Here is a 25,865-nt window from a genome sequence, read left to right as displayed (position 1 = left end):
ACTTTAGCATACTGGCTTTGATACAAAGTTAGAGGTTATAAAACATATTAATGATGATCAATCCTGGCAACCTAGAAAAGAAAGAATATTGTGGCTATAAGACATTTTTACCACACATTTTGAATAGAATCGTGTGTTCGCAAAATAATATATATTGTATGTACACACACGTAATATACATAAAAGGCTGTTGAATCAATGTTATGAAAGCATAACTGTGTTCCAGTTTAAAAAAGCAAATTGGCTGAAACATAACTAAATCTACAGAAAATCAGATATTTAACACGACTCGTGGCACGTGTGTACGTTTGTATTTGGTGTTCACTAAACAACTCTAACCCTCCCAATCGCTATGAAACTGAACGGGGGATTTTTTTTACAAGTTAAAAGTACCTTACACTATGTGTATAAGCTGTGCGATGCAGAGCTTAGCAGGTGCTAACTCACGGCACTTGGGATGACAATCTATAAGGCTTAATGTGGGATCACTGAAGTAGCAAATACATGCTTATATCAGCAATGTATTCGTTTGTTATGTTTAATGTTGACCTGAAACGTTACAATAAGTAATTTAACGATGTTGTTGATGCTTTGCTGTAATTGCTGTGCTAAGTATTGCACTTCAAAATGCCATTATAAAGGATGTGGTTTTATCTGTGTAGGTTCTCCATGGCTCGAATTGAGCGCCACGGAGTTCGTGGGTTCGATCCCGACCCTGACGCCTGCTGTATATTTGGAGTTTGCGTGTTCTCTCCGTGGCCACGTGGATTTATATCCAGGTCCTCTGGTTTTTACCTCCACATTTAGGATCAACGTGTATTTAGAGTATTTGGCTGCTATACATTTCCACGTGACAAGCCACTTCGTTGAGCTGTCATGTGTGGCCAGGTCGCTTCTGAAAAAGAGCTACATAGCTCAGTAGGCCTTACGGGGTGAAAATAAATAAAAATTCGATTGAATATGTAATATACATCATGGCATTGTGCATAGTCTGCAATTGTTACACATTCGGGGGCTGTGTTTTTCAAAACTAAGCTAATTTTACAACTTTGCCAAATTGACAAATGTGTAAAGGCCACATACTCTGCTTCATCAGGGGAGAAGCTGCCATTAGGTGGTCCCTTTAGGCTAAAACCTGCACTGAGACGTTTCGTTACTTTATGGGCAGAATATAAGTGGAAGTATTACCATTGTTGAGAAACAACGTGATCTGGCGGACCCCATGCGCAACGTGTGGCGCCACGCTGAGGCTGCTCATCTTGCGAGGCATGATCTCGCGGCAGGGGCAAAAGGTCCGCTGCGCGCCCCGCACTTTGAAGGGCCCTTGTGTTTGCAGGTGCGTGCCCCGCGTGGCCCGACAGCCCTCCCCCTTACAGCCATCCCCTCCCCTCTCTCCAGACCCCCGGTCCGCCTGATTAGGGCAACCTCCGTTGCTCCATTTTTCACTCGTGCAAGGCCGTGACAGCCCCGTGGCAGCCCCGTGACAGCCCCGTGGCAGGCCAGCGCCTGTTCACGAGTTCACAACTGCGCCCAGTCGCGCGGGTGGCGATGGAGACTGCTGGCGCAGGCCTCCTCTCTCCCTCCCTCCCTCGCTCCTCTCTCCCGACCTGCGGCGCTCTTACACCAGGCTGTCGCGGGCAGATGAAGAGGACAAGGGGGGAGAGCAGGGGGCCCCTTTGTAAATCCTCCCACTGGGAGTTAAAGGAAACCACATGAGCAGTGCCCACAGAAATAATACAGCTTTGGGGGGGGAGTGCGTTGCAGGATTTTGCAGAACGTTACACAAGTGGCGAGAATTTACGAACGTAACCTTGATTGATATCTGCACGTTATCGATGAACTTTAAATAGATATCAATTATAACCTTAAGCTAAGCAAATGTTTTCTATCCACAAAACATATATGTGCGCCAGACCTATCCACTGGAGTTGTACTGCAATGCCAGTTATGCGTGCGTGAAGCAGTTACAAAACAAAATCAACCAGAATCGGTCTAATACACTATGACAATCTTGTAGGGAAACTGTGAAAAACATTAATCGCTAATTAGATGTAATTGACTGGGTTTTTTGACGGACGATCGTGAGAATTCGACAGGCAAAACACGTTCGTCCTCGCGAGGGGAGGCTCTGGTGAAGCTTGCGTGTCTACTGGACTCACCGTTGGAATTTTTTCATTAGCTTTGGCAAAAAAAAAACTTCCCTCTAATCACGGCAGACTGGACTCGGGGATTCTTTAAGACCTGCAGTTACCACAAAATTTAAGACTGAGAAATTACTTCCTCACGGGATTTTCAAAATTATTGCAGCTGTGCCAAGTGCCAGCAGCATTTCGAACGAGTCGAAACTACGACAACACCGTTCACACAGGAGTTCTGTTTCTTTGCTTAAGCCCATGAAAAGATGATGGATACGACCTTTCAACAAACATTTATCAAATTCGCCAGAAACATGCAATTAAAAGCTAAACGTTGATTAATGAAGGAATATAAGGCCAATTAAAATAATATTCAAAATACCATCCTCGCCCAGAAGATGTTTTATTATTCACCTCAAGTGCACCGACTTTTGTACAACGCATCGAGGATTGGCTTTGGGAAGATCCTGTTTTCCTCGCTGTTCAATTATCACGAAAGCCTCCTGGGATATTTTCGAGTGAGTAAATCCCACAGAATGCCAATACGTCTCACTTTAATCTGTGCCACATCGTTATTCGGAGGATCTTTGACCCTGAGAATGGAATCTGCCACCACCCGTACTCTCTATTAATGCACAAGGAGCAACAGAGAAGGTAGTTTGCGAATCAGATCCGTCAAAACTATCTTCGTGTCCATTCCATCTAATGTTTAGATTATAATAAATCCCAGCTTTGTCCTTCAACCGTGCTCATCACACCTTTAATTAGCACGGTTGGCTACGATGCAAAATAAGTTTAACATGCATACGTGTAGTACAAATAATATAACTATTACTCAGTGCTATCATCACCTGCCATGCTTTAGCCACTGCTGAATGAAGGCCTCTCTCCATGTAATCGCCATAATTTTCGTGACGCAACAATTCTATCCACAAATCCAGACGCTGATCACTCAGTCGTCCGTCTGAACCCTGACCCATTATCTCTCCCCGTGACATGTACTGCCCCAACACTTTTCAGACCAGTCAAGATGACATCTCAATATTCGTATTTGTTCTCTGAGCCATGTGTGCGTTGATCATATGGGATTAAAGTTAGCATACCTCTGGGGAAAAAAAATCTAAATACATGAATGACACTGTACCTCCAAAATATCAAATTACATAACTATTTCAGTCATAATACCCGACTGGGATATGGCCCATGTTAAATTAAATTAATATAACACATTTGTTTTGGTTGCATCAACAAGGAAGTCAACTTCAAACCGGTTCTTTAAAATGTAATTGAGTACTGAATAAAAGTTTCTCACCTGAAAAGGCTGACATTGCTTTCCTGTGGTGAATACTCAATTCTGTTTAGCATATTTCTGGCAATGGCATGGCCAGGTTTAATTATTTTACATTTCGACTCATGCCACGAGACAAATGAGATCAACAAACTTCCATTTGTACCTCTCACCGTACACAATACACGGCCGTGTCAGAGAATGGGTTTGGAAGGTGATGCAACAAGAACTCATTTTGAAGTCCCATAAATGTGTCTGTTTATCCCCAAAAGGGGCCACACGTGTCATATGACGTGTCCCCCATTCGTAGAACCAACTTTTTATTTTCAGAACTGGAATGTTTAATTGTGAAATGTGTTGAATTTTGAAATGCATTGAATTTTATTTGATGTTATTATTTTGTATGTGCAATCATAAGTGGACAGGGGTAAGCCCATCAACTCACTACACTCTGTTGCCTGTGTTCAAACCCAGAATTTCAGCTTGGTTTAAATGAATAGGTAAAAATGGCTCTGGCTTCGTATTTACTCCCCGTGGCACTCTCCCGCTTGTATTTTATTGGTTATTTAATATGTTTTAAGAACCCCGACTTACAACAAAGCACAGAATGTTCCTTCAGTGTGAACCTACGACCAAATAATTCTGAATGCTACGCAATCTCGTCAGCTCTCAGAAGCTAAGCAAAGTCGAGCCTGGTTCGTAAACACTTTTTTATTCATGGGAGACTGCCTCGAAATTCTTGGCCTGCGATGTGGCCAGCAGATGATGGTAAAGCATTTGATAATTTAATCTATCTATTGCGCAGGGTATCTCCAGGTAAGCCAGTTTCCACCCAGAAGCCAAACATTCACATATGGACATGCGCCATAAATGTATGTATCATAAGAGTATTCAATGGATAGGAGGGGCGTATGATCAGATCAGGTCATATTGTAAACATTACAATTTTATTATTCCACAGTATTATCATTAATCTACTACTCTAGTCTATTATCGTAAGATTTAAATATTATGAGCCTAAAATGAAATATTTTCCGATCGATTGGATTGAATAACCAATTGATTGATTGTGGAATCATGGATTGGATCTATTTTGTTCAGAATCATACTTTTGATTAAACCATGGCTACACAATACAATATGTATATAAAACATACACCCCTAATAAATGTAATATATAATAAAGATAAAAAAATAACTACTGGGCAGCATGGTGGCACAATGGTAACACCTATGCCTCACAGAAAGAAGATCCTGAGTTCGATTCCTGACTCGGGCGTCTCTCTGTGTATGTATGTTGAACTTCTTTCACACCGTATTAATCGGAGGTGTGGATGTCCTCTCCCTGTTCCGCATGGGTTTTTATCCTTAGCTAAAAACACATACAATGCAATTGGTATTGGCCAAACATCCCGATGATGAAAAATAACTTGAAAATTATATTCTTTGGATCTTTCGGTAAAACCACGTAGATATAACATTTTTAAAAAATAATTTTTCTATCTACGTGGCTTTACCGAAAGACCCAAAGAATATGAATTACTGCAGTCACGAAAGCTTTAAGTCAACTTTAAAATTACTTAATTTTGAAGACACATAGGAACAACATCGCCCCCTATGGTGAAACGTGGTAGGGCCCTCCTAAAGAAGTAGAGTTGAGATTCAGTAAAACTTCCCTGGACAAATGAGCATCATTAAATAATCACAGTGAGGCTTTACAAAAATTATGTCATACATTTGAAGGCAAATAAACTATTAAAGTATTTTTAATTTTACCAGGTAAGGCCCTCTGATCTATATAGCTCTTTTTCAGAAGCAACCAAATACTCTAAACGTACGTTTCCAAATGTGGAGGGAAAAACCGGAGGACCCGGAGAAAAATCCACGTGACCACAGGTAGAAAATGCAAACTCCAAATGTACAGGCGTCAGGGTCGGGATTGAACCCACGACCTCCCGTATACAAGGTAAGATAGTTAACATCTCCCCACCGTGGCCCAAAAAAATCCACAACCGTATCTCTGGATGATAAGATGCTCTGGAAAGTAACACAACACCCGCAACTTTTCCTTTAAAATACAGGGAGAAAAGTGTATAAACATTCAGATAATGGTATCTAGGTAAATGTCATAAACGAACCAGCACGTCTCGCTGAAATGGATATCGCTACATCTAAATACGCAATTATGTTGTCGAACAATTTTTTTTATTTGATTCCACGAGATCAGAACAATGTGACATACATGTTGCATAGATCTATAAAACCCGTTACAACGCAAAAGGTACAATATATTAAATAAAGCTTTCAAAATGAAAAGAACACCATTTACACCTTGAAATTCCCTACAAAGATATTTCTCCACCTGTACGCCGGGACCACCCAAGTGGCTACAAATAAAAACACAGCTCTCGTTTAAATCTACAATATGCCCACAAAACCCCACACACGAGCACAGTGCACACGATTCGTACCCACAGGAGAAGCTTAAACACTGATGTAACAACGCAAGGAGAGACTTGCACGTAATCACCACCGTATATTTTACTGTCAAGATGCACACGCAACAATGGAGTTACTTCGATTGACAGCAACTTTGGCAATTTGACTTGCGAATGGGGTGGGAGGGGTTCAATCTCTGCATAAATCAAAATACAATATTAAGCTATTTGATATTATGTTTTAATTTCCCATGGAGTGATTTTTTTAACGCAGATTTTGAGAAAGAGAAAAAAAACCCAAACACCTTCGTGCAAGCATTATAACAAAAATTCAGAATTCTGAATTTAACGCAAATGGCCAAAAGTAGCATTTGCTGTCTTTGGGGCCTCATGAAACACATGCATGTGTTTAGCCACCCATGAGAGCCAAACCACCGAGTAAGGCGCAGCATCGATATTTACCGTTGGCAAACAAATGGGGCAAGCCTGCCACTAACGCATCGGTGGCCAAAGTTTTCCTGACTCCGTGGGCTACGAGGCTTACAGTGTGTGACTGTTAACATCGAGATCCAAGGCTTACGGAGAGGAGTCGGCAGGTTTCAGCTGACAAATTCCCAAGTCAGGATTTGTCAGCGCGGGCTGCTGTGATCAGGATATTTAAAATCCTGAGACGTAAGGGTGTGGAAATAAATGCCAACACCTCTGCTAGAAGGGGGTTTTCAAGTGCAGAGAAGGTCCGATTATTCTCTTCATAAAGATAGATTATGTAACAGAGGTGAATTTCATGACGCGTGATCAAACACCGAATGGCAATAACTCAATGAAGTTGGCCAAATTTGGTACATTTCAAAAGATTGAACATTTGGCATCATGAGAACCAATTGTGCACAACCACTGCTCAAGTATTACGTATTTATTCCAATGGGTGTATCGGCAAATGCGCCTCCAAAAAAGTGTAATCTTCAACGGTGACCCTGATACAGTGGCAGAAGTTTCACATTCATACGGTGGTTACCCAATTTCGCCGTAGGACTGCAGACTTCCCAGAGTGTTACTCATTTTATTGACCACATACAGATGACAAGGGTGAGTCAACCCCTGACTCTTATGTGAACTCATGCGCTTCCAATAGTGTGTCCAGTGCTCCGTTGATAGTGTTATTGCTCAACATGACATTCTGCACATGCCCGCGGCAGTTTGTCAAGCCGAAGTGAGTTGAGGCAGCGTGGGAAAGAAGGTCCCTACTCACACACACGCACAAAACACCACAAGAGCAACCCAGCCACCACCAGGCAGGAAACACCCTACGTTTAAGACACATTTATATGCCCTGTTTATAAGCAGGAAACGTGAAACCTCTGGCTCGTGAGTCAAGTCGAGATTATATGATCACAATAGGTACGTAAATCAACAACAGTAAGACACCGTATGTTTAATTTGAGCTTGCGCTCCACATTAGCTTGAGGACGTCTCTTCCAGAAAGTGACGAAACAGGGCATAGTGTTTTATTTCCCCAGCCTGTTGAGGATCTCTCCTCTTGAGCTTTCACTGCGCACTACTGCGGGCATCGTCAGGAGCGCAGGGATCTCCAACGACTGAAGATGCCCACAGTAGAGGTGGCACAAGCTCGAGATAATTGTTGCTCGACACGCAGCGAGACCTGGCAAACCTAAAGGCGGATTACGAGCATCTGCGGCATTTTAATTTGTTAAACTGCGCATACGGTCCGCGGCTGGTGTCGACTCTCTTGTGGATCTACTGATAAATCCGCGACGCACAAAATGATTGTTTAATTTGGGGATAGAGCAAGACTCCACGTGGCACCTCGATGTGCGTATTCCATTGTGAATTGCCACGATCGGGTTGCCACCATTGCCTCAGCCGTTGATGCAACCACACCTTGCGCAATACTTTGAACATTACCATCAGCACCGTAAATTTGTTTTTTTTTAATGGCCTGATGGAGACAATTTGTTAAAGCAATGCTTTTTGTAGGACAGGGTAAAGAAATTTTGCTTTAAAAGAAAACAGCTCATTGTGAATATCACACAAGCGTTTGACCTTGACGGGGATAGTAATTTCACAAGAGATCGTCGTCACATCACCTTGAGCATGCATGAGTTTTAATATTTCCCCTTCTACCCCTCCCACCATCCCTTAAGCTTTATTATGTAACCACGGATACCATTATTTAACTTTATGTGCCCAGATTCCTTCACTGTAGTTAAAAATGTAGCTACGACAAAAAAGGCAATGGTTATGCTGTGTATCGTGAGGCCTTCATGTGAACTCGTCTGATATGCACGATGTGTTTGTGGCTGATTTTAAAAGAAACATGACTGATTATTTCAACAAATCTTGGCAGTATTTTTGTAATTGTAAAAAAAGGCTATGACAACTTAAAAACCAAAAATTTCAACGCTGATTCAATATAAACAGAAAACCCAAATAATAATTACAAACTTTTCACAATGTGCAATGCAAAATTATATCATGGGTAAAAAGGTTTCTTTGGAATATTTAATATTGTAATTGAGATGCATTTGCTCCCAATGTAAGACAATGCCCTTTTTATTATTACTACTACACGCTTTATTATTACACGCTTCTATTTAACTCACTGTCTGTTGTTGTATCCTCAAATCTTGTAACTCAATTTAAACCCACTTCCCAATGTGGTATCGACTGAAAACTTGGTATAATTATGTCATACTGATGACAATACTATATTCTATCATTAAAATAATTAAAAAAACATATTTTTAAACAATCTTTGTTTTATGTTGTGTTTCGGCTTGGGTCTAATTGTCCACGCACAGCTGACGTTGGCTGTAATTGCCCACGGTCCCCCTTACGTTGTGGCAAGCTTCGGGGCCACTTCCTGGAGTCGTGGAGTTTTGCCATTACGAGTACGGTACATTTCATTAAAGTGTGTTTAAAAAAAAGTTTTTTTTTAAATATTTCTTATTTAAGACCACTTCAGTACCATGCTAAATGACGTGCTAAACCCTGACCAGCATGCATCTCTTCACAATTCTAAAATCAAGGGGGAAAGAGGTATTTCTCTTTGATAGATTACCTCTGTAAATGTATATTTATATAAAATATAACAGGTCAAATTGCCTCAGAGTATCATAAACAAAAACTTATAAAACATGAAACGGCATATTTCCCTATCTGAACTTTTAAAGATGATCATAAACATCTTTAAGTTCAACTACCTAATCCTTTTTTATTGTAAATGCCTTAGATTGTGTAATATAGACAAACTGCAATAATGTGTGAAACATGTATAGGGTTTGTCAGACGAAGGCTGGTCTCTCCTTGCTACGGGTACCCTGTGTCCATGGAGAAGTTCGTGAAGGGTTTGAGACCGAGACATGCGGACGACTTGTTCAGCTAGTGGCCAATCCCTTCACTCTTAACTAGTTCCACGAGCGATGCCACAGATTAAAACACAACTGCAGTACCAAAGCTTCACAGGTGACAAAAGGCAAGGAAGGGTTCTGCAATTCGTTGCCCGTGCCACTGCTGGTGGAAGGGGGGGCAGGTCCCCACCACAGGAATCTTTAAAGTGCCCTTCCGCACGGAACTTTGGCCTACTCTTCCACACTGGCGTCTTGGAAGACGAGGAAATTTCCAAACCCCCCTTCCCCAGCGGACGCGACCTGTCAATCGACTAAATGTCTTGAATCTATTTATAATTCTGTGTGGACAGTGGTGGACAGACCAAGAAATGTGCGCATTACATGAATTGTCGCACAGGGAGAGCTGACCGGCGACCTCTGGATTCCAAGTCTCGCTTGCGAATCATTTCACCGTGGCGGAGTCTTAAAAGGTGACTGATGGACCCCAAACTCCCCAGGACTCCGATGATGAATATGAACATTGAGGTGAACGGTGATTATTTAAATAATAGCAGTTAACAGAACTGTCTGGCAGGTTAACAACATGTGTCAGTGCATGTGCGCCTGGTGGACAGAAAGAGAACACTGCCGTTTATGGCTGAAGGGAAAGTGTGGGAGGCACACGTTCCAATGTGGAGGGTTATATCAATTATACGGTGATTTGCCATTGCGTAGAACTGGAGCAATACATTTAGCGGATATTAAAGAAGCAGTTGTTTAAACTTGACCATGATTGACCGCATCTCACAGTAGGCGTCTCGTGACTGAGGACGGATCAAATAAAACTGTGGGGGCAGCTGTGACTGCTGCCATAACAGATGGCTGCCACCACATTGGGTAAGGGAGCGTGGGCTTAGCAGACGGGTTCGGGAAGAAATAACCATGGGTGACATCGAAAGAAGCAAGGTGAGTAATCGACATTTGATGTAGGCAGCCGTGATAGGAAGATAAGGCTGCGATGGCAAGCAGCATGACCGGGCTCTTGAATTGACCGGACGAGTTGAATAATGTGCCTATTCCCTGTTCCGTAAATTACATTCCTATGGAAGAAAAAAACAATCCTCATCTGAGTTAATAAAGTATAATGCCTGCACATGTCATGATGTACTGCCGATTTGCTGAGTAAAGTGTAAGCCACAGCAAGTGTTGATACCGGTTGTATATGAAGGTGCAGCACTTTCAGCATCGTCCTGTCCCACCCTTATAGACATGAGTTAATTTCCCCAAGAGAGTGAGACCACATAATCCACTCCTTCAAACAGTCCCACACGCACAAAAGCACATAAGCATTTCCCACATTCATTTTTTCAGCCTCTGGATCATGGACATGTTCCAGTCCTGTAATTACATGCCCACAAAAAATCATTATTTTGACCCCTTCCCAAACCTATTTAGGCCAGCAATAACCTCAGGAGGATATCAGTACCAGAGAGACAAAACAACCCACAAAATTTGAAAACAATAAGTCGGCAATTATCGAGTATGCACAATGACGAACGGTGTCATTCCAAACGTTTAACACCACTCATTTACTGCGCTCACCTAGGACGCTGACCTAGTGTCGCACCACAACATAGATAACGTGCAGCTGACCCATTTCGTCAAACACCAGCAGGAAAAGCCCAACAACGCACACGAACCTGCCAAGGTGACTCGGCACTGCACGACAGGAGAGTTTCACCAGCGCTCGTCCAATTTCTTTAACCAAAACATTTCCACAAGCGAGATCACGCACGGCTTCCTGGCTGAGACCAGACGTTAAAAGACTCGAGCAAAACGAGCTACTTGCAGTACCAACAATATATATAATCTTCTTTTGAAAAAAAAAAAATCAAGAAAACTTCATTTCCCCACTCAAAAGACATTGGCAACAAACTCCAAATTAAAACATTTTCCTCATTTCTAAGGACACTGTGCCTAATAAGTAGTAATTTGTACATAAATAGCGGTTATTTCCTCAAGTCCTGTTGAGTACGTAACTAGACCAGCGATCGCTTTTTTTCTTCTTTGGGCGAATATTCGGTGCCACGTTGGCGAAGGGGGCACGCGTAGAGAGCCACCCAGGGGGCGGTCTCCCAAGGCCGCGAAGCGGAGAGCTCCCGCAGGCCAACTCAGAGCTGCGTGACCACCGAGTCGTCGTCGCAGTCGACCGACACCGAGAAGCCAAACTCCTCGAAGGAGCTGCGTGAGTTTGTGCGGAAGAAGAACTCCGGCTCCTGGGGGAGCCGCCCCTTCATGCCACCCTCCACGTAGTCCTTGATCTCCGTGGGCAGCCGCTTCAACTTCTCCTCGTACTTTATCTGCAGGGACTTCAGTTGCTGGGGAAATGAAGGACAGGCAGGTGGACATCATGGGGAGGTTGTTATTCATATTATTGATAACAATATTGTTCCTTATTTAGCCAGGAAAGCCTTGCTCTGAGTCTCAAAACTCATTTTCAAAAGGGCCTTTGGCTTGAGGATGTTTCGCCAATTTCCTTAACTACAGTCAATGTGGGAGGAAATGAGAGTATCTGGAAGAATAAAAACCCCTCATACACGAGGGGAGACCGCTCGGAAATCTGAAGGGATAAGTTATCAACCCTCTTACTGTATAACCACCAACTGGACATCTCCTAGTTCAACAGGACATGGCTGAGATCTGCATGATACATCAACCGTGCCTGCAAAGTGCTGAATCGAGTTAAGAAATGATACTCATGCCTGGCTACATAACACTTAGAGATGGCATTCTGCTTGAAATTGCGACCCTGCAAAATATTTTGACTAGGAGTTGTACGCATGTTGCACTTCTTTTGCACCGTACATAGCCAACTATGCTAATCGGAGGGGAGGTGCCAATCTTCTGTGGGTGAACTCATATACATCTGTCATCAAGCAAATGCTCTTTTCTATTCATTATTAAGAGAAACCCTACATCGCCATAGCAATGGGAAAATGACAACCGATATAGAGGGAATACAGCACACGTTTTAAAAACCAAATGTGCTAAGTCTGAATTTCAAAAGTGAAATTTAAAACTTTTTTATATTGAAGCCATCTCTTATGAGGCACATTCATGGATTACAGCTTCCCACATCACAGCCACTGAACAACAACTCTTCAAGGTGGATTTCACACATGAGCTGTGTTTCACCATTTTACTACAACTTGTATATTTTACCAGGTAAGGCTCACTGAGCTATGTAGCTCTTTTTCAGAAGTGACCTGGCCACAAATGATAGTGCAACGAAGTGGCTTATCATGTGGAAATGCATAGCAGCCAAAAACTTTAAATGCATGTTTCTAAATGTGGAGGGAAAAACCGGAGGAGCTGGAGAAAAATCTATAGAAACACAGGGAGAACATGTCATCTACAAATATACAGGCATCAGGTTCAGGATCGAACCCACAACCTCCTGCATACCAAGCGAGGTAGTTAACATCTCGCCGCTCAAGGCAACACAGCACCAGTGAGCGATCAAAAGTACCGCTCGAAATGCAAAAGTAAAAAATGCGCTTCTTGTCATTCGCTGAATGAGAACGTGAGAGACAACACAAGCAGTTGATTTAATGATAAATTGAAGGACACAAATAAGATAAATGTATTTTAGAGGCTACACAAGCAATGCAAGAGATGGCAAGACATTCAATGGAAAGAGCAGAATCACGAGGAACATGAGACACAATATACCATCTGTTCCTCGTCCTTAATCTGCTTCAGGAGTTGCTCGTACGTTTTTGCAATCCTTTCCTTTCGCTTTTCTTGAGAATCCTGCAACTAAAGGCATGAACACAGTCACAGCAATTAATGCTCAAGAACCCAAACACTTAAACTTCAAAAAGTGTAGGAAAATATATGGAACTCTCCATCACTTCAAGACACAAGGGATAATGACAATTACGGGAGCATTCCATTTAATTTTCCAGGAAAGGTTTCAGGCAATAAAAAAATATATATATATTTTGGTCCAATGCGGACATAGCAGGCGTGCAATTAAAGTTGCTATGTCTGGCTACATTGGGGATCAAGAATTGGACTTCTCATCTGCTGTGATAAAATCATGATAATTTACAGCCTTTTGTCAAGCCACTGTCGAATGAAGGCCCTCTCCACATTGTGTCGGTCATGGAAGTTGTTGTTGTGTCGTACTTAAAACCACTGGTCAGCGCAGGGTAGTGGATGGGGATCACTTAAGAATGTATTAGCCACTGAATGTTAGTCGTGATAAGTAATGAAACTCAGGTTCGCCGGCTTCCTAAGCACAGAGCGCTAATCACTGCGCCACCACTCTCCCCACCGCGTAATTATGATCTTCTTTCGTTCCCTTCTGTGTGTTTTTAATTCGACGGGGCCCTATGATATAGTTCAACTTGTGTCTGACTTCTGTCATTATAATTCTGAAGTTCAATAAAAAGGTTTTTGTTTGTATTGCTGTTTGCAATCCAGGTGTGCCATCGCTGCAATAGAAAACATATTTCACCAGAAGCACGGGACATGTGCTGGTATGTGAGTTTGGAGCCTCCAAGCATTCATTAACACAAAACCTTTACATGCAATGGAAATGCTAACTTACTGTTTTAACCTTGACAACTGTGTCCTGTATGTGCATGGTGTTGATCTGGTTCTTTTGCCTGTAAAGAAAGGACATTGTTGTGCAAACCTTGAAATATGAACAGCACCAGGAATTTGCCACCGTCCAGCGATCGGTGTTAACTAATGAAGAGTCATACAATGCAATTATACATCCCAAGTGTGTAATGTGGACTCCACCGTTATAAACAAACACACGCACTCGTAACTTTAGATGGTGAGAAATTAAAATAAAAGTATTAAAACTTTGTGTAAAGAGTATATTTTGAAGTATTATATTCGAGTACCCCTTCTAAAGCTTATTGCCATTCTCCATTTACAGAGTTTAATTAATGCGTGCATGTGCAGAAAATCTATGTGTGAATCACATTTGTTAATAGCACTGCTTTAAAAATAAAACAAGCATATCAAAATAATATTTTAAAAAATTAAACAAATAATTTGGTAATGCTGCATTGGCAATTACCAAAAAAAAACACACACATTTGTCTATAGCAATGTCTTAAAATTACAAACTAAACTTAACTATCAGAAGCGACCTGACCACAGATGATAGCTCAAGGAAATGGCGCATCACGTGGAGGGTTAAACCGGAGGTCCCAAACAAAAGTCCACACGACCACAGGGAGAACATGCAAACTCCAAATATACTAGCGTCACGGTCGGGATCGAACACACGACCTCCTGTGTACCAGACGAGGTAGTTAACATCCCGCCACCGTGGCGTCCCAAATGAAACATATAAACAGGTGATATTTCAGGTAATGGCTCTTCTGATTTTGATGCCATGAGGAAGTGCCATTGCCCAAAACATCACTTGTTATATATATACTTTTTCCCCAATTATGGCCACAATGTCATTTGACGGACCTGCTGAGTATATACATTTATTTATCAAATAAGTTTATCGTCAATTGTGCATCAATTTAGTTATGAAAACAGTCCACTTGTACACTAGCCCCTGCCATACCAATATGGAATTTCTCCCAAAGGATCAGGACAAACAATATGATGAGCACCCACAGAAGCTCATTTGAGTATGGAGACACTTCAAACTAAATTCACATCTTGACAATTTCGTTGAAATACATCGCCTGGCTTATGCCATTTGCAAGCCCGTGCTAACGTACACCTTTGCTGCACAGGGAGAGCTGTCATTGTGGGTCCCCTTGACCAAACTGCAGCAGGGCAATTGGAATGATTATGAGATGTGATCTCAGCAGCTTTGAATTGCTGAGGCAATTAAGCATCTGATAATTGCCAATCCTTTGCCTTATGCATTTTTTTTTTACCAAACATCACAAGAAAAGGATCATTCACCAACGCAGGAATGGGCCCCCACAGGGCCGTGAGACTTGCTCAACCTGCCTGGCAACGCGGGCTGCCCTCTACCGTGCGCGTTCTAAAGCTGCACGGGAGAGCTGCTAGCTGAGCCAGCCGTGGCGAGGAGGGGGGGCCTCCTTGCCATCGAGCCGCCCCACAGTCGGCACATTCCCCCAGGAGCCTACCTCTCCAGCTCCTTCTTGTCCTTCACATCCTTGGAGGCGTTCTCCAGCTGCTCCTGGCGAACCGTGTCCATCTGCTTCCTCGTGTCCTTCTCCTCTCTGCGACGCAGAGGGCACGGGCGACAACGTCAATGACGAGGACGAAAAAAACCCGATGATCTGCCGCGACTTGACCACGCGTGCCAGTTGTGTGGAGTTGTAAGCGATGAATTGCTCGTTTCTGGCCAAGTGTTGCCACTTTAGGTGGTAGGTAGACGGTGGGTAAAGGTACGGCGCTGCAATTGCCTGCAAACGCCACTGCTGGTGGAAGGGCCGCCACTAGGAGCTCAGTCAAGAGGCACCCTCCAGAGGGTCTATAGGCCTACAATTCCAGGCTGGCCATTTATTTTGGAAGACAGTACTTTCTTGCCAAGCCACCCTAACCATATTGGATAAATAAATAATAACGCTTACGTTTAATAATGTTAATGATCGTCTAATAAATGACAATCACGAATATATGTTGCACAAGGAGGTTGGGGAGGTGAGGGGGGGGGGGGGCATGATGACAACATTTCAGCGCAAACACTGATTAACATTCCTGTACGGTGATAAACCACGCTTTGCTTTCATTGGCGTAAGATGAGCTGAGCGACTGCATCTGGCAAGAGCATGGCGCTTTGCTCTCTGTACTGACGTCATCCTGGAAGGAGGTGACAAGGAGCACGTGCATGTCACAGCAGTGACCCACATGGGTGGTGGGTTGCGGGGGAGGGATGGGGCAGCGTGGGTGGGTGGGTGGGGGATTGAATTGCTCCTTACGTAGAAAAATGAGTCGCTTCAAGTTTTTCATCGCAGCCACGTCAGGTAAGAAGCCACGGAGTTTAATGTGAAATGTGCGGAGGGCGATCCATCATTAAAATAACCTGCGTTGGCCACACCTGGCGCGGGTTCTCTAGAAAACCCGAACCGGGTCATTTTTCAAAATAAAGTGGAGTTTAATGAATCCCCCGATAGACATTTCAGAGCTCCGCCCCCTATCAATAAATCCCCATGGGAAGCGTTTAAAAGAAGGAATGCCAAATATATGGAATTTTTGCAGGAATAAGCACAAAATGGAAAAGGAGGCTCCTGAATGCTAAATTTTTTGCAGCTGAAGCAGGAAAATTCATTTCTGATCCTGTAAAAAACATAATTTAATGCAGTAAATCCCAGACTTCGGTGTACACAATACAAGAGAATGCACTTTCTCTGATATCTGAAATTAAAAAAAAACATTTTAAAGCTTTGCTATTTTTCACGCAAGCATTGATAAGAAATCCTCAACTCTTTCTTTTTATATATACGGGATATACGCTTGCTCTCCGATGTGTTTTCGGGTCTTGTTCGGCATTATGTCCAACGTTTTGCCCCACGTGCTGCTGGGAGCTTCTTCAGTTCGATATGAATAAGCTCCACAGCGGGCATCGCGAAACGTCGGACATCACGCCAAACAACAAGCAGCACAACCGAAAATACCAGAACGCTTCACAGCACAACCACGACAACCTACACACCATGAACGGCCAACTATTGATTCGTTTTATGATGCATCTGTAACCAGAAGAAAATTAAAATGTCTATGCACTCCCAGTGACAAAGAGGTACAATGTTATATTGTTGTCCTGCCCTGCCAATTGTTCCATTACGTTTCATTTCATGGCCGAACGGAACACTTTCACTGGCTTGTGTGGTTATGTTTCTTCTGCCTGATTGCGTTTCTCTTTCCGACAGATAGAACGCTATCACTTGCCTCTTTTCTCGCGCTTTAACGGATTACATTCCATCTTCTGGGTCTCTCACTGGCTGCGATTTGAGAAGGTAACTAACCGATGAGCTCACTTGACAATGGCTCGTCTGTAAATGTGCACACTGCAACCCTAATCGTCACATAGGCCAGGACAGGGCATAGGTTACTGCCCGCTTGATCACTTCATTCGTTGCAGATGTGCGGTAGGTTACAAAAGGGATACCATCTCGGGATTACTGGTCTGGTTCTTGCTAAAGGAACTGTGAACACTCTGTGCGCATGAATCATCAACATCGGCACGATCAATTCACCGACAGATGAAGGAAGGCCTCTCCAAGCTGCCCCCATCTCTCGTGGCCCTGCAATGCAACAACCCATATTGCACGTCCACACGGGCTGATTTCTTAGCTACATCTCCAAGGAGGACGGCCTCTAGGGTGTGCTTCCCTCCTCTGTGTGATTCCCCAAGTCCACTTCCTTTTCTTCACAGTCGAACTCATGCCTCTGCAGCTGCAATGTTCTCTCATCCATACGTTTCTCTTTCTGCCTCGCAGTGCGACAGCAAGCATGCGCCTATCGGTGCAAAGAGAAGTGCAGACCGTGTGCACTTATTGAGCTTAAAATTTGATTTCATCAATAACAAAATAAAACAGCTGCAGCAACGTGCGCCGGTTAATTCTCGGAAGATGCATTCGTGAGAAATGAAATGTATCGTTGTGCGACATGTGGTTATACACAGTGAGGAAAGTTATTAAGACACGTGTGCTATGGCAGCAGTCCGGTTACACAGTGTGAGCGATTCTCCGGCCGGGCTTACTTCTCACACACGTCCTTCAGCTTCTTCTGTAGGCTCGCGTAGCTCTCTTGAGCCAGCTCCAGCAGCTTCTCATAAATCTAGAGAGAGAGAGAGAAAAAAATATATATGAGGTTAGCAAAAAAATGAAGAAAAAAAAACCACATACCGGATATAAATTTAAATTGTGGGCAACATCAAAGTGCGTCCTCAGCATTTCACGAAGCAGGTTAAACGAAACTACTGGGTTGGCAGTGCGGTTTAACAAATCTAAAATTACATCTTTAATATGCTGCCATTAATCTGCAGGAAAGAAGAAGGCCGGGTTTGCAGTAGTGCACACGTACATTACAGCACAACATTCAATACATTAATCCACAACACTGGCCTAAAGAGGAAATATATATATAATCGGAGATGTTTTGGCATCGTAGAGAGGCAGTGTTCCCTTCTTCATGAAACAAGTTAATGTTTTAGCCCTTGATGACTCTAACTATCCTGCTTTAGCAATTCCCTTTCCAGGTGTTTACGTGTGTTCCACAGAGGTCAAAAATCGTTTTGTAAAATACGTGAGCGTGAATGTAAAGCCCATACAAATTCCACCAAGTTATATGGAATTCACAGAGACAGTCATGTAATTCCTTAGCTATATTAGACTTACTGATCAGGGTGCACTATGCCAACTACCGTTAATATTGCCAAAACATCAACAGGCGATGCACACGTCTCCTTCGTAAATGGAAAAATCAATGACAAGCCGTGGCAGTACGATTGTGGCCATGCAACCCAAACTTAGACCACACACAGTAAGCCACTGTCGTCCGTGCTGCTTCAACGGAGGAGGAGGAGGAACAGCAAAACCGCTCGAAACTCTCTCCTGAAGCCCTCTCATGGCTAACAGACCTCGACATTGGCATTTAGCACCCAAAGGTATCGCCGTATGCAAGAATGGAATTGAATATTTGCTTATTGTGACTTCACTTTTGTTCGCAGAATGTTGTTTACGTCACACCAAAAAACCTAGCTCATCACTTGCAAGTGCATTGCATACATTGTCATTAACGGATTCATAAACGCACAATTTGATGTGTGCATCATCGTGAGTGTAGGCAGGGATATTTTTTTCCCTGAATATGTTATCAGTCGCTGGTAGACTGCAGCAGGCACATGACTGGTAGCCAAAGCTATAACAAGAGTTATACTGGATGTGGTGTGGTGGGTCATGACATATTGTGCTGGTGGCCAAGCCGGATAAACAAAACCAGGCTGCAATTAAGCCGTGAGCGTGAGAATCAAATTTGAATCCATTCCCCGATGCATTCACATCACGCGCCCGCTTAAGGTGTTTAAAGTTTCACCTTTAAAAAACATAAACATAAATCAATGTAAAACAATACATTCCTTGCAGCGTACGTCGGCTCATCAGATTATTTTTAAAGTGATCATAGTGTGATCACATTAAAGTTACACAAACATTAAACAGATACAGAGTGTACTATTTTGATAACATGTCAACAGACAAGGATATAGCCCCTCCGATTGGTACAGTTGGCTACGTGCAGCGCGAAAGAAGTTCCACATACAAGCACATACATCGCATGCGATTGCAAGTGAAGTCATCGGGCGCAACGTGGAGATGTCCATCGGCTGCTGAATGCAGAGCCTCTATCATTCTGTGCCATACGAGCTCACGCCTCGATCTGCTGCCCGTGCCCACCTGTGCATTGTGCTGCCCCCTCTTGCGCAGTTCCTGAGCATAGTGATCCTGCCTCAGCAGCACCAGATCATCCTGCTGCTTCTTCCGCATTTCGGTCAAGGAGCGGCTCAATTCCGAGTCCACGTACGGCTCTTTGCAATCCACACTGCAGCGCGCACACACAATGAGGAGGTTCAGGTGCAGCCCTGCAATTGCTTGCTCACACGACTGTTGGTGAAAAGGCCTCCACTACTACAGGTAGCCCCCTCGAGGGCCCCTTTTACCCTCACGCATGCTGGCCACACGTTGTGGAAGTGGTGGGATGACCCCCACGCTTTGGCCCACCCTTTGCAACCTGCCCATTGACTAACTGTGGTGCGTCCATTGACACTGCCTGGTGGAGCGAAAGTGGGAGGGGTTAAAGAAAAATAATTTGACCATCGTTTCAGCAGGTGGAAAAAAGTAAAACATTTTTGTCAGTTAATATTTCAAGACGTAATGCAAAACTAATTGCAATTTCATACTTTGGTATGTTATTTAAAATATTACTTCACGACCCGTTTAACGAAATTAACATTTTCCTTCATAGGAGTGTGGGGAAATGTGCCCATAGTGTATGAATAAAATTATCACTTGAAGGGATATCCCTTCAGGAAAACCCTTTTTTTTCATCTCTTCAATTATGCATCTGAAGCCCTGGATAGTGAACCAAAAGTGCTCACCATTATCATAATAAAGTCACTGCCCATCATCGTCACTTTCATAAATAGGTCACCAAAATTACCATCGGCAGGACCGTTTCATTCGGGGGAGTATTTTTACACTCGGTATTAGTTGGCAACACAAGAACAGCATCAAGATGCCTCACCCGCTTATTAGGAAGGAAGCAAAGCGGGAAATTCATCCAAATTTCCGCAAATTGGACAACGAGCACATAATGATCCAACCGGAGCAGTGTGTGACCATCACTGCAAGCGGTAATTGACATCGCCGCTACAAAGGAAATCTGTTGACGCATTTCCCACAAACGACATCGCCGCTTTGTAGTCGTTCCGAAGCCCCCCCCCCCCCCCCCCCCCCAGTGGTTGGGGGGGCCTGTCCTGCAAGGCGCCCATTGTGTTTTGTTGACATACCACTTTTATTATTAGCGCAGCGTGCCGTGCTCCTCCAATAAACCTCCGAGGGGGTCCTTGCAGGGGGGGGGGGGGCACTAATAATGGCAATAACTCCTCCAGCATATTTTTTTTGGCTTGTGTGTTTTGAACACAATTGGCAGCTGCATTAGCCCGCGAATGGACAGATTTGCCCGGCAGCTCTGTGCTACCCTCTGCTGGGAAATTCTGCAATGAGCGCACTGGCACACTGCGCTCTGGAAGACGCACGGCCGTACGAATGAGGTCCATTGGTGGTGCCATGCCCACTGGGGGTTCTGGCACGGAAGTCATTTTTTGGGTGGCCCCCCTCTCCTTTCAATTTGTGATGGCAGAATACATTACAGGGTCGCGCTCGGTACACACAAAGTGCTCGCCACACATGAACCACAGTTCCTCGCTGATCCCGTCATCCTCACACCGACTTTTGGCGAGCTATCGAACAATGGCGGTCACCGCATCGTTTGTTTTCGGATGCGCTTCTGCGGCCGTCTGGAAGCTCTTCCTTCGATATTAGGAAGCCACTGAAGCTATGCACTTCTAAATCTAGATTGGAAACTAATTTCTTTAGAACTGCTTTTTGTGTTTAGTTTATTGTCCTCCCCCCACACCTCTGATTAACATGGTTGGCTATGTATGGTGCAATAGAAGTTCAACATACATATTAAGACATAAAGAAGAGATAAACGACTAGGGAAATGACAGATGAGATATAGACAAGAGATATAGATGTTGTGAGATTGCGGATTGAGTTTGAGCTTACTTGATTTGTTACATATGTAGTGTAATAGCGCTGGCTGGTGGACAGCACCGGCAACTGTGGTGGACAGACAGAGGCAGGAGCTCCATGTGTTCTAGAGACAGGAGCTCCATGTGTTCTAGAGGCAGGAGCTCCATGTGTTCTAGAGGCAGGAGCTCCATGTGTTCTAGAGGCAGGAGCTCTGTGTGTTCTAGAGGCAGGAGCTCCGTGTGTTCTAGAGGCAGGAGCTCCATGTGTTCTAGAGGCAGGAGCTCCATGTGTTCTAGAGGCAGGAGCTCCGTGTGTTCTAGAGGCAGGAGCTCTGTGTGTTCTAGAGGCAGGTTAACTCTTCCAAATGACACTGTCGTGGCCTGCAGAGTTCTTGCCTGGTTCAACAAAATAAACTTGAACTCCTGTTACTGAACAGTGAGAACAGACGTTCTCGGTACAGGGCAGGGTGAGGGGCCGCGCCAAACCCATCGCGATTGCGCGACCCGACACCTCACCTCCTTCCCTTGAAGAGTTGCCGTTCAAAAGACGCTCTCTTCTTGAGCATGCCCGACTGCATTTCGGACAATTGCGACGACTGCTCCTTAATCAGGTCGGCCGCCTTCTTGCCGTTCTTCTTCTGCAGATCCTGCAGCTCCTTCATGTGCCGCTTGGACATCTTGTTGAACAGCTTGTTGCACTTAAGGTCGTCCAGACTTGCGAGGCGCACGTCCGCTGTGAAAAGCCACGAGCCATCGCGAAAGGATTTTCATTCACAGTGGCACTTGCTGAAACACCTCAGCGTCTCAAAGCGCCTCACGGCCTAGCCAAGGTAACCCCCGCCCAGTGGAGAATGTCCATACACCACGACACCGAGGGGTCTGCAGTAGTGCCCTGCGATTGGGTATCATCTACCGTGGGGGGCGATTTTGTGATGCGGTTTTGACAATTTTTAAAAGTTGGCAAAATCTGTTTTCAGGTTTTGGAAATTTGTAAACAATGGCGCCGATATATATGATCCACTAGTTTTCGAATAACGTTACAGGATCTGTAATGTCCACCGCGAGTGCTTATGGTTAATAGAACCGCAGCATGAACCATGAACTCACATGCATACATACATATCCTCCATTTAAACAAGCCTTAGACCAAGACTTTCCTTTTCAGAGGAGAGTGTGGGATGCAGGAAAATGCAGGAAAGACAAAGTATAATTACTCTGAACACTCACCTTGAAAATGCTCATCAATGCTGCATCTTTTATCAACTTTCGGGGACAGGCCTGTGAAACCCCCACACAGGACAATACATTGCTGTCAAACGTGAAATGGCCACACCAACTTAAATTTAATATAGCGTTAGTGGGCCATGAACATTACTTTTTTCAGTTACTCAAGGTTGTATAAGTGAGAACCTCAAACTGGATGCAATGTAAGCCTGTATATCAGTTGATGTTGTGAGAATAATCTTAGATCGTTCCTATTGTTTACATTTATATTATGCCTTCATCTTTCAAATCCAATCTTCAGAAAACACCGTGTAGTAAGACTTTGAAAAGCCTTTGTGAGAGCGTATATCCATGCCCGACTACTTTTCCATTTGTATTGCATTACTTTATACAATCGCAGTGTCGCTCTGACATCTTTATATGTGGATGTTATGTCTGAGAGGAACGAGATATAATGAATCCTCTGTGTGTTATAAATGCGGGAGCTCCATGTGTTCTAGAGGCAGGAGCTCCATGTGTTCTAGAGGCAGGAGCTCCATGTGTTCTAGAGGCAGGAGCTCCATGTGTTCTAGAGGCAGGAGCTCTGTGTGTTCTAGAGGCAGGAGCTCCATGTGTTCTAGAGGCAGGAGCTCTGTGTGTTCTAGAGGCAGGAGCTCCATGTGTTCTAGAGGCAGGAGCTCCATGTGTTCTAGAGGCAGGAGCTCCATGTGTTCTAGAGGCAGGAGCTCCATGTGTTCTAGAGGCAGGAGCTCCATGTGTTCTAGAGACAGGAGCTCCATGTGTTCTAGAGGCAGGAGCTCCATGTGTTCTAGAGGGAGGAGCTTCATGTGGTCTAGAGGCAAGAGCTCTGTGTGTTCTAGAGGCAGGAGCTCCATGTGTTCTAGAGGCAGGAGCTCTGTGTGTTCTAGAGGCAGGAGCTCCATGTTTTCTAGAGGCAGGACCTCCATGTGTTCTAGAGGCAGGAGTGTGGATGTGGCCACGTACCGAGGCCCAGCAAGTCTGGCGGGTTGGTGATGCTGGCCCTGTGTCTGTCTCGCGGTGCGGCCACAGGGTCAGGCCGAGGGCCTGGGCTTGGCCGCTGTGGGGTCTGAGGAGCCTGCGGTGCAGCCTGACTGTCCACCTGGTCCTGCTCCACGCGGCGCCCATCATACGCTCACCGTCAACATACAGCAGTGACTACCCTGATGATAATGGTCATACAACAAATGTCTATTGGGACATGCAACGATGGATTAATTTCACAATTAAAATCCTCTCTACACTTAAGAGCTTGGTTTAACCAGACAGCGGGCTGGAGTCAAACCCAGGAAACAGCAGTGCCATTTCAACGCTCTGATCATCGTTGAAGATTATTTTTAAATTCGTACCTCGTCCATGGTGAGAGACTCCAGCTGCTTGGCTCGCTGCTCCATCAACCCCTGGTACATTATGGGGTTTGACAATCCGCTGATGAAATCTTTAAAGAGATAACACAAATAAAGACACGTGGTTATTTTTGAAATTGCAGAATTCAAATCAGAAATTTAAGTTACAGTCACCCCTTGCTCAATTTAATGATGTGCAATTATTATTTATACTGATGGAAGTCTACAACCAGTGATGTAAATTCTACATTCATTTGGCAGGGACCAGTCTGTCCTTAGGGAAAGCTTTACTAGGTGGTGCTCATTATGATGAGCGGATGAAATAATGCTGGCCAAGGTTTTAATTCACATTGCCATGTTTGGGAACCTTTCCACTCAATCACCTCGCAGTACTTAAAACTAAGGCTACAATTTTGGCGCATTCATCTTCAGTGAGATTTCATAGCATTGTTTAAAGTACATTTAAGGCACACCAAATCGAACGCGTTTCTATAGTCCTCCCCACTCCTCCCTAGCCATTTCCAAGATTGTACGTACTTTATTGAAATTCACGATTTCCGTGGCCACCACGAGCGAACTCCAATGCCTTTCTTGCACATTCAAAGTAGCATTTATCTAAAATAAATACTCAGCACAATAGGCTCAACTCATCGGGATTAGTGGCAATGTTTTTCAACCACTGTGCATAATGACCTTAAATACAATAAAGTGGGAAAGGGGGCAGGCTTATTTACTTAATGTTACAGAGAACATGATGGTCAAGGCCAGAAGGATCATGCGCCTGGAATTCTTCAGTCATAGACGCAACTGGGGCAGAGGTCTACAAGATCAGTGCCTGTGATCGATGGAAAGAGACAGGAAACAGCCAAGGTCACAAGATGCCCCATACTCACTCTCAAAGGCGACCGGGACATAATCCTTGACTTGAATGAAAACGAAAATTGCAGGGAGACTCAACGGCTGGTTGCTCTCATTTCGCAGACAAATGTGGTGAAAACCTGGAATAAACAAACCGTGCCAAGCCAAGCGTGCCAAACAAATCAGAGGTGGCATTTCTAGTGGGCACAAAAAACAAAGCATCGATTATTGATTCAGGCGGCCACAACACTTGCATCAAATCGCACACGTGACAATAGATATTTTTTGTGACAACATGGACTAATAAGTTTGGACAACACCTGGCAAAGACTAAAAAGGACAGGTAAAAGTGGAGAGAGTTGACAGCCAGGCCATCAGTGGAGCCCCCACAACCACTGTGGTTAAGAGAAAGACAACGATGACAATGACGATGACATCTGACTTGTCCAAATCACACGGAACGCTCCCAATCTCATCAGATATCTCATGCCAAGCATGAGTTGAGCCTGAATTGTGCGTGGATGGGTGAGCACCATGCACAACAGGTATTATAGGCTTGCTGTGGGGCCACATTGTGAAAGCAGCAGAGAGCAGTGCAGCAAAAGTCACAGTTATATGATATTCTTTGGCTCTTTCGGTAAAGTCACGTAGATAGGAAAAATAACAATAATATAATAAAAATAACAATGAAAATAAAGTGTGAATAAAAAATAATAAAAACTATCACGACGTTTCGGTCGCAACGCAAGCAATCGTCATCAGGAGAGAAAAGGGGTGAAGCTGCTGCGGCAAGCTGTCTTAAAGGTGTGGAATGGGTGTAGCCCAAGGGTCGTAAACGAAGTGGGCGGGGCTAGTTATGTTAATGTGAGAAATTTGCATGTCAATGTAAGATCGGAGATCTACCTCCACGGCGAGGGCATGGAGGTGGCCATTGTAT

The 25,865-nt window shown here is 44.0% G+C and overlaps 1 protein-coding gene across 5 annotated transcripts in view; it reads right to left on the bottom strand.

Annotated features, from left to right (window-relative positions):
* Positions 1-5,606: 5,606 nt before the first annotated feature.
* Positions 5,607-25,865, bottom strand: part of LOC116943154 (1-phosphatidylinositol 4,5-bisphosphate phosphodiesterase beta-1-like) — a 169,565-nt gene continuing 149,306 nt past the window's right edge. For all 5 annotated transcript variants that reach the window (XM_032955743.2, XM_032955744.2, XM_032955745.2 and 2 more), the window contains 11 exons: positions 24,964-25,068; positions 24,074-24,162; positions 23,691-23,832; positions 22,710-22,760; positions 21,999-22,215; positions 19,624-19,768; positions 17,931-18,007; positions 15,349-15,444; positions 13,824-13,881; positions 12,941-13,027; positions 5,607-11,586 (listed from right to left, as the gene is read on the bottom strand). In XM_032955743.2, the coding sequence (XP_032811634.1) occupies positions 11,380-11,586; positions 12,941-13,027; positions 13,824-13,881; positions 15,349-15,444; positions 17,931-18,007; positions 19,624-19,768; positions 21,999-22,215; positions 22,710-22,760; positions 23,691-23,832; positions 24,074-24,162; positions 24,964-25,068 (1,274 nt within the window). In that variant the 3' untranslated portion in view covers positions 5,607-11,379. The remainder of the gene's footprint in view (positions 11,587-12,940; positions 13,028-13,823; positions 13,882-15,348; positions 15,445-17,930; positions 18,008-19,623; positions 19,769-21,998; positions 22,216-22,709; positions 22,761-23,690; positions 23,833-24,073; positions 24,163-24,963; positions 25,069-25,865) is intronic.

The sequence above is a fragment of the Petromyzon marinus genome, chromosome 17 (genome assembly GCF_048934315.1).
Source record: "Petromyzon marinus isolate PM22_M1 ecotype Great Lakes invasive population chromosome 17, UKy_Petmar_22M1.pri1.0, whole genome shotgun sequence".
Lineage (NCBI taxonomy): Eukaryota > Metazoa > Chordata > Hyperoartia > Petromyzontiformes > Petromyzontidae > Petromyzon > Petromyzon marinus.
Note: the sequence above shows the minus strand (reverse complement) of the source record. Positions and strands in the feature narration are given on the sequence as shown.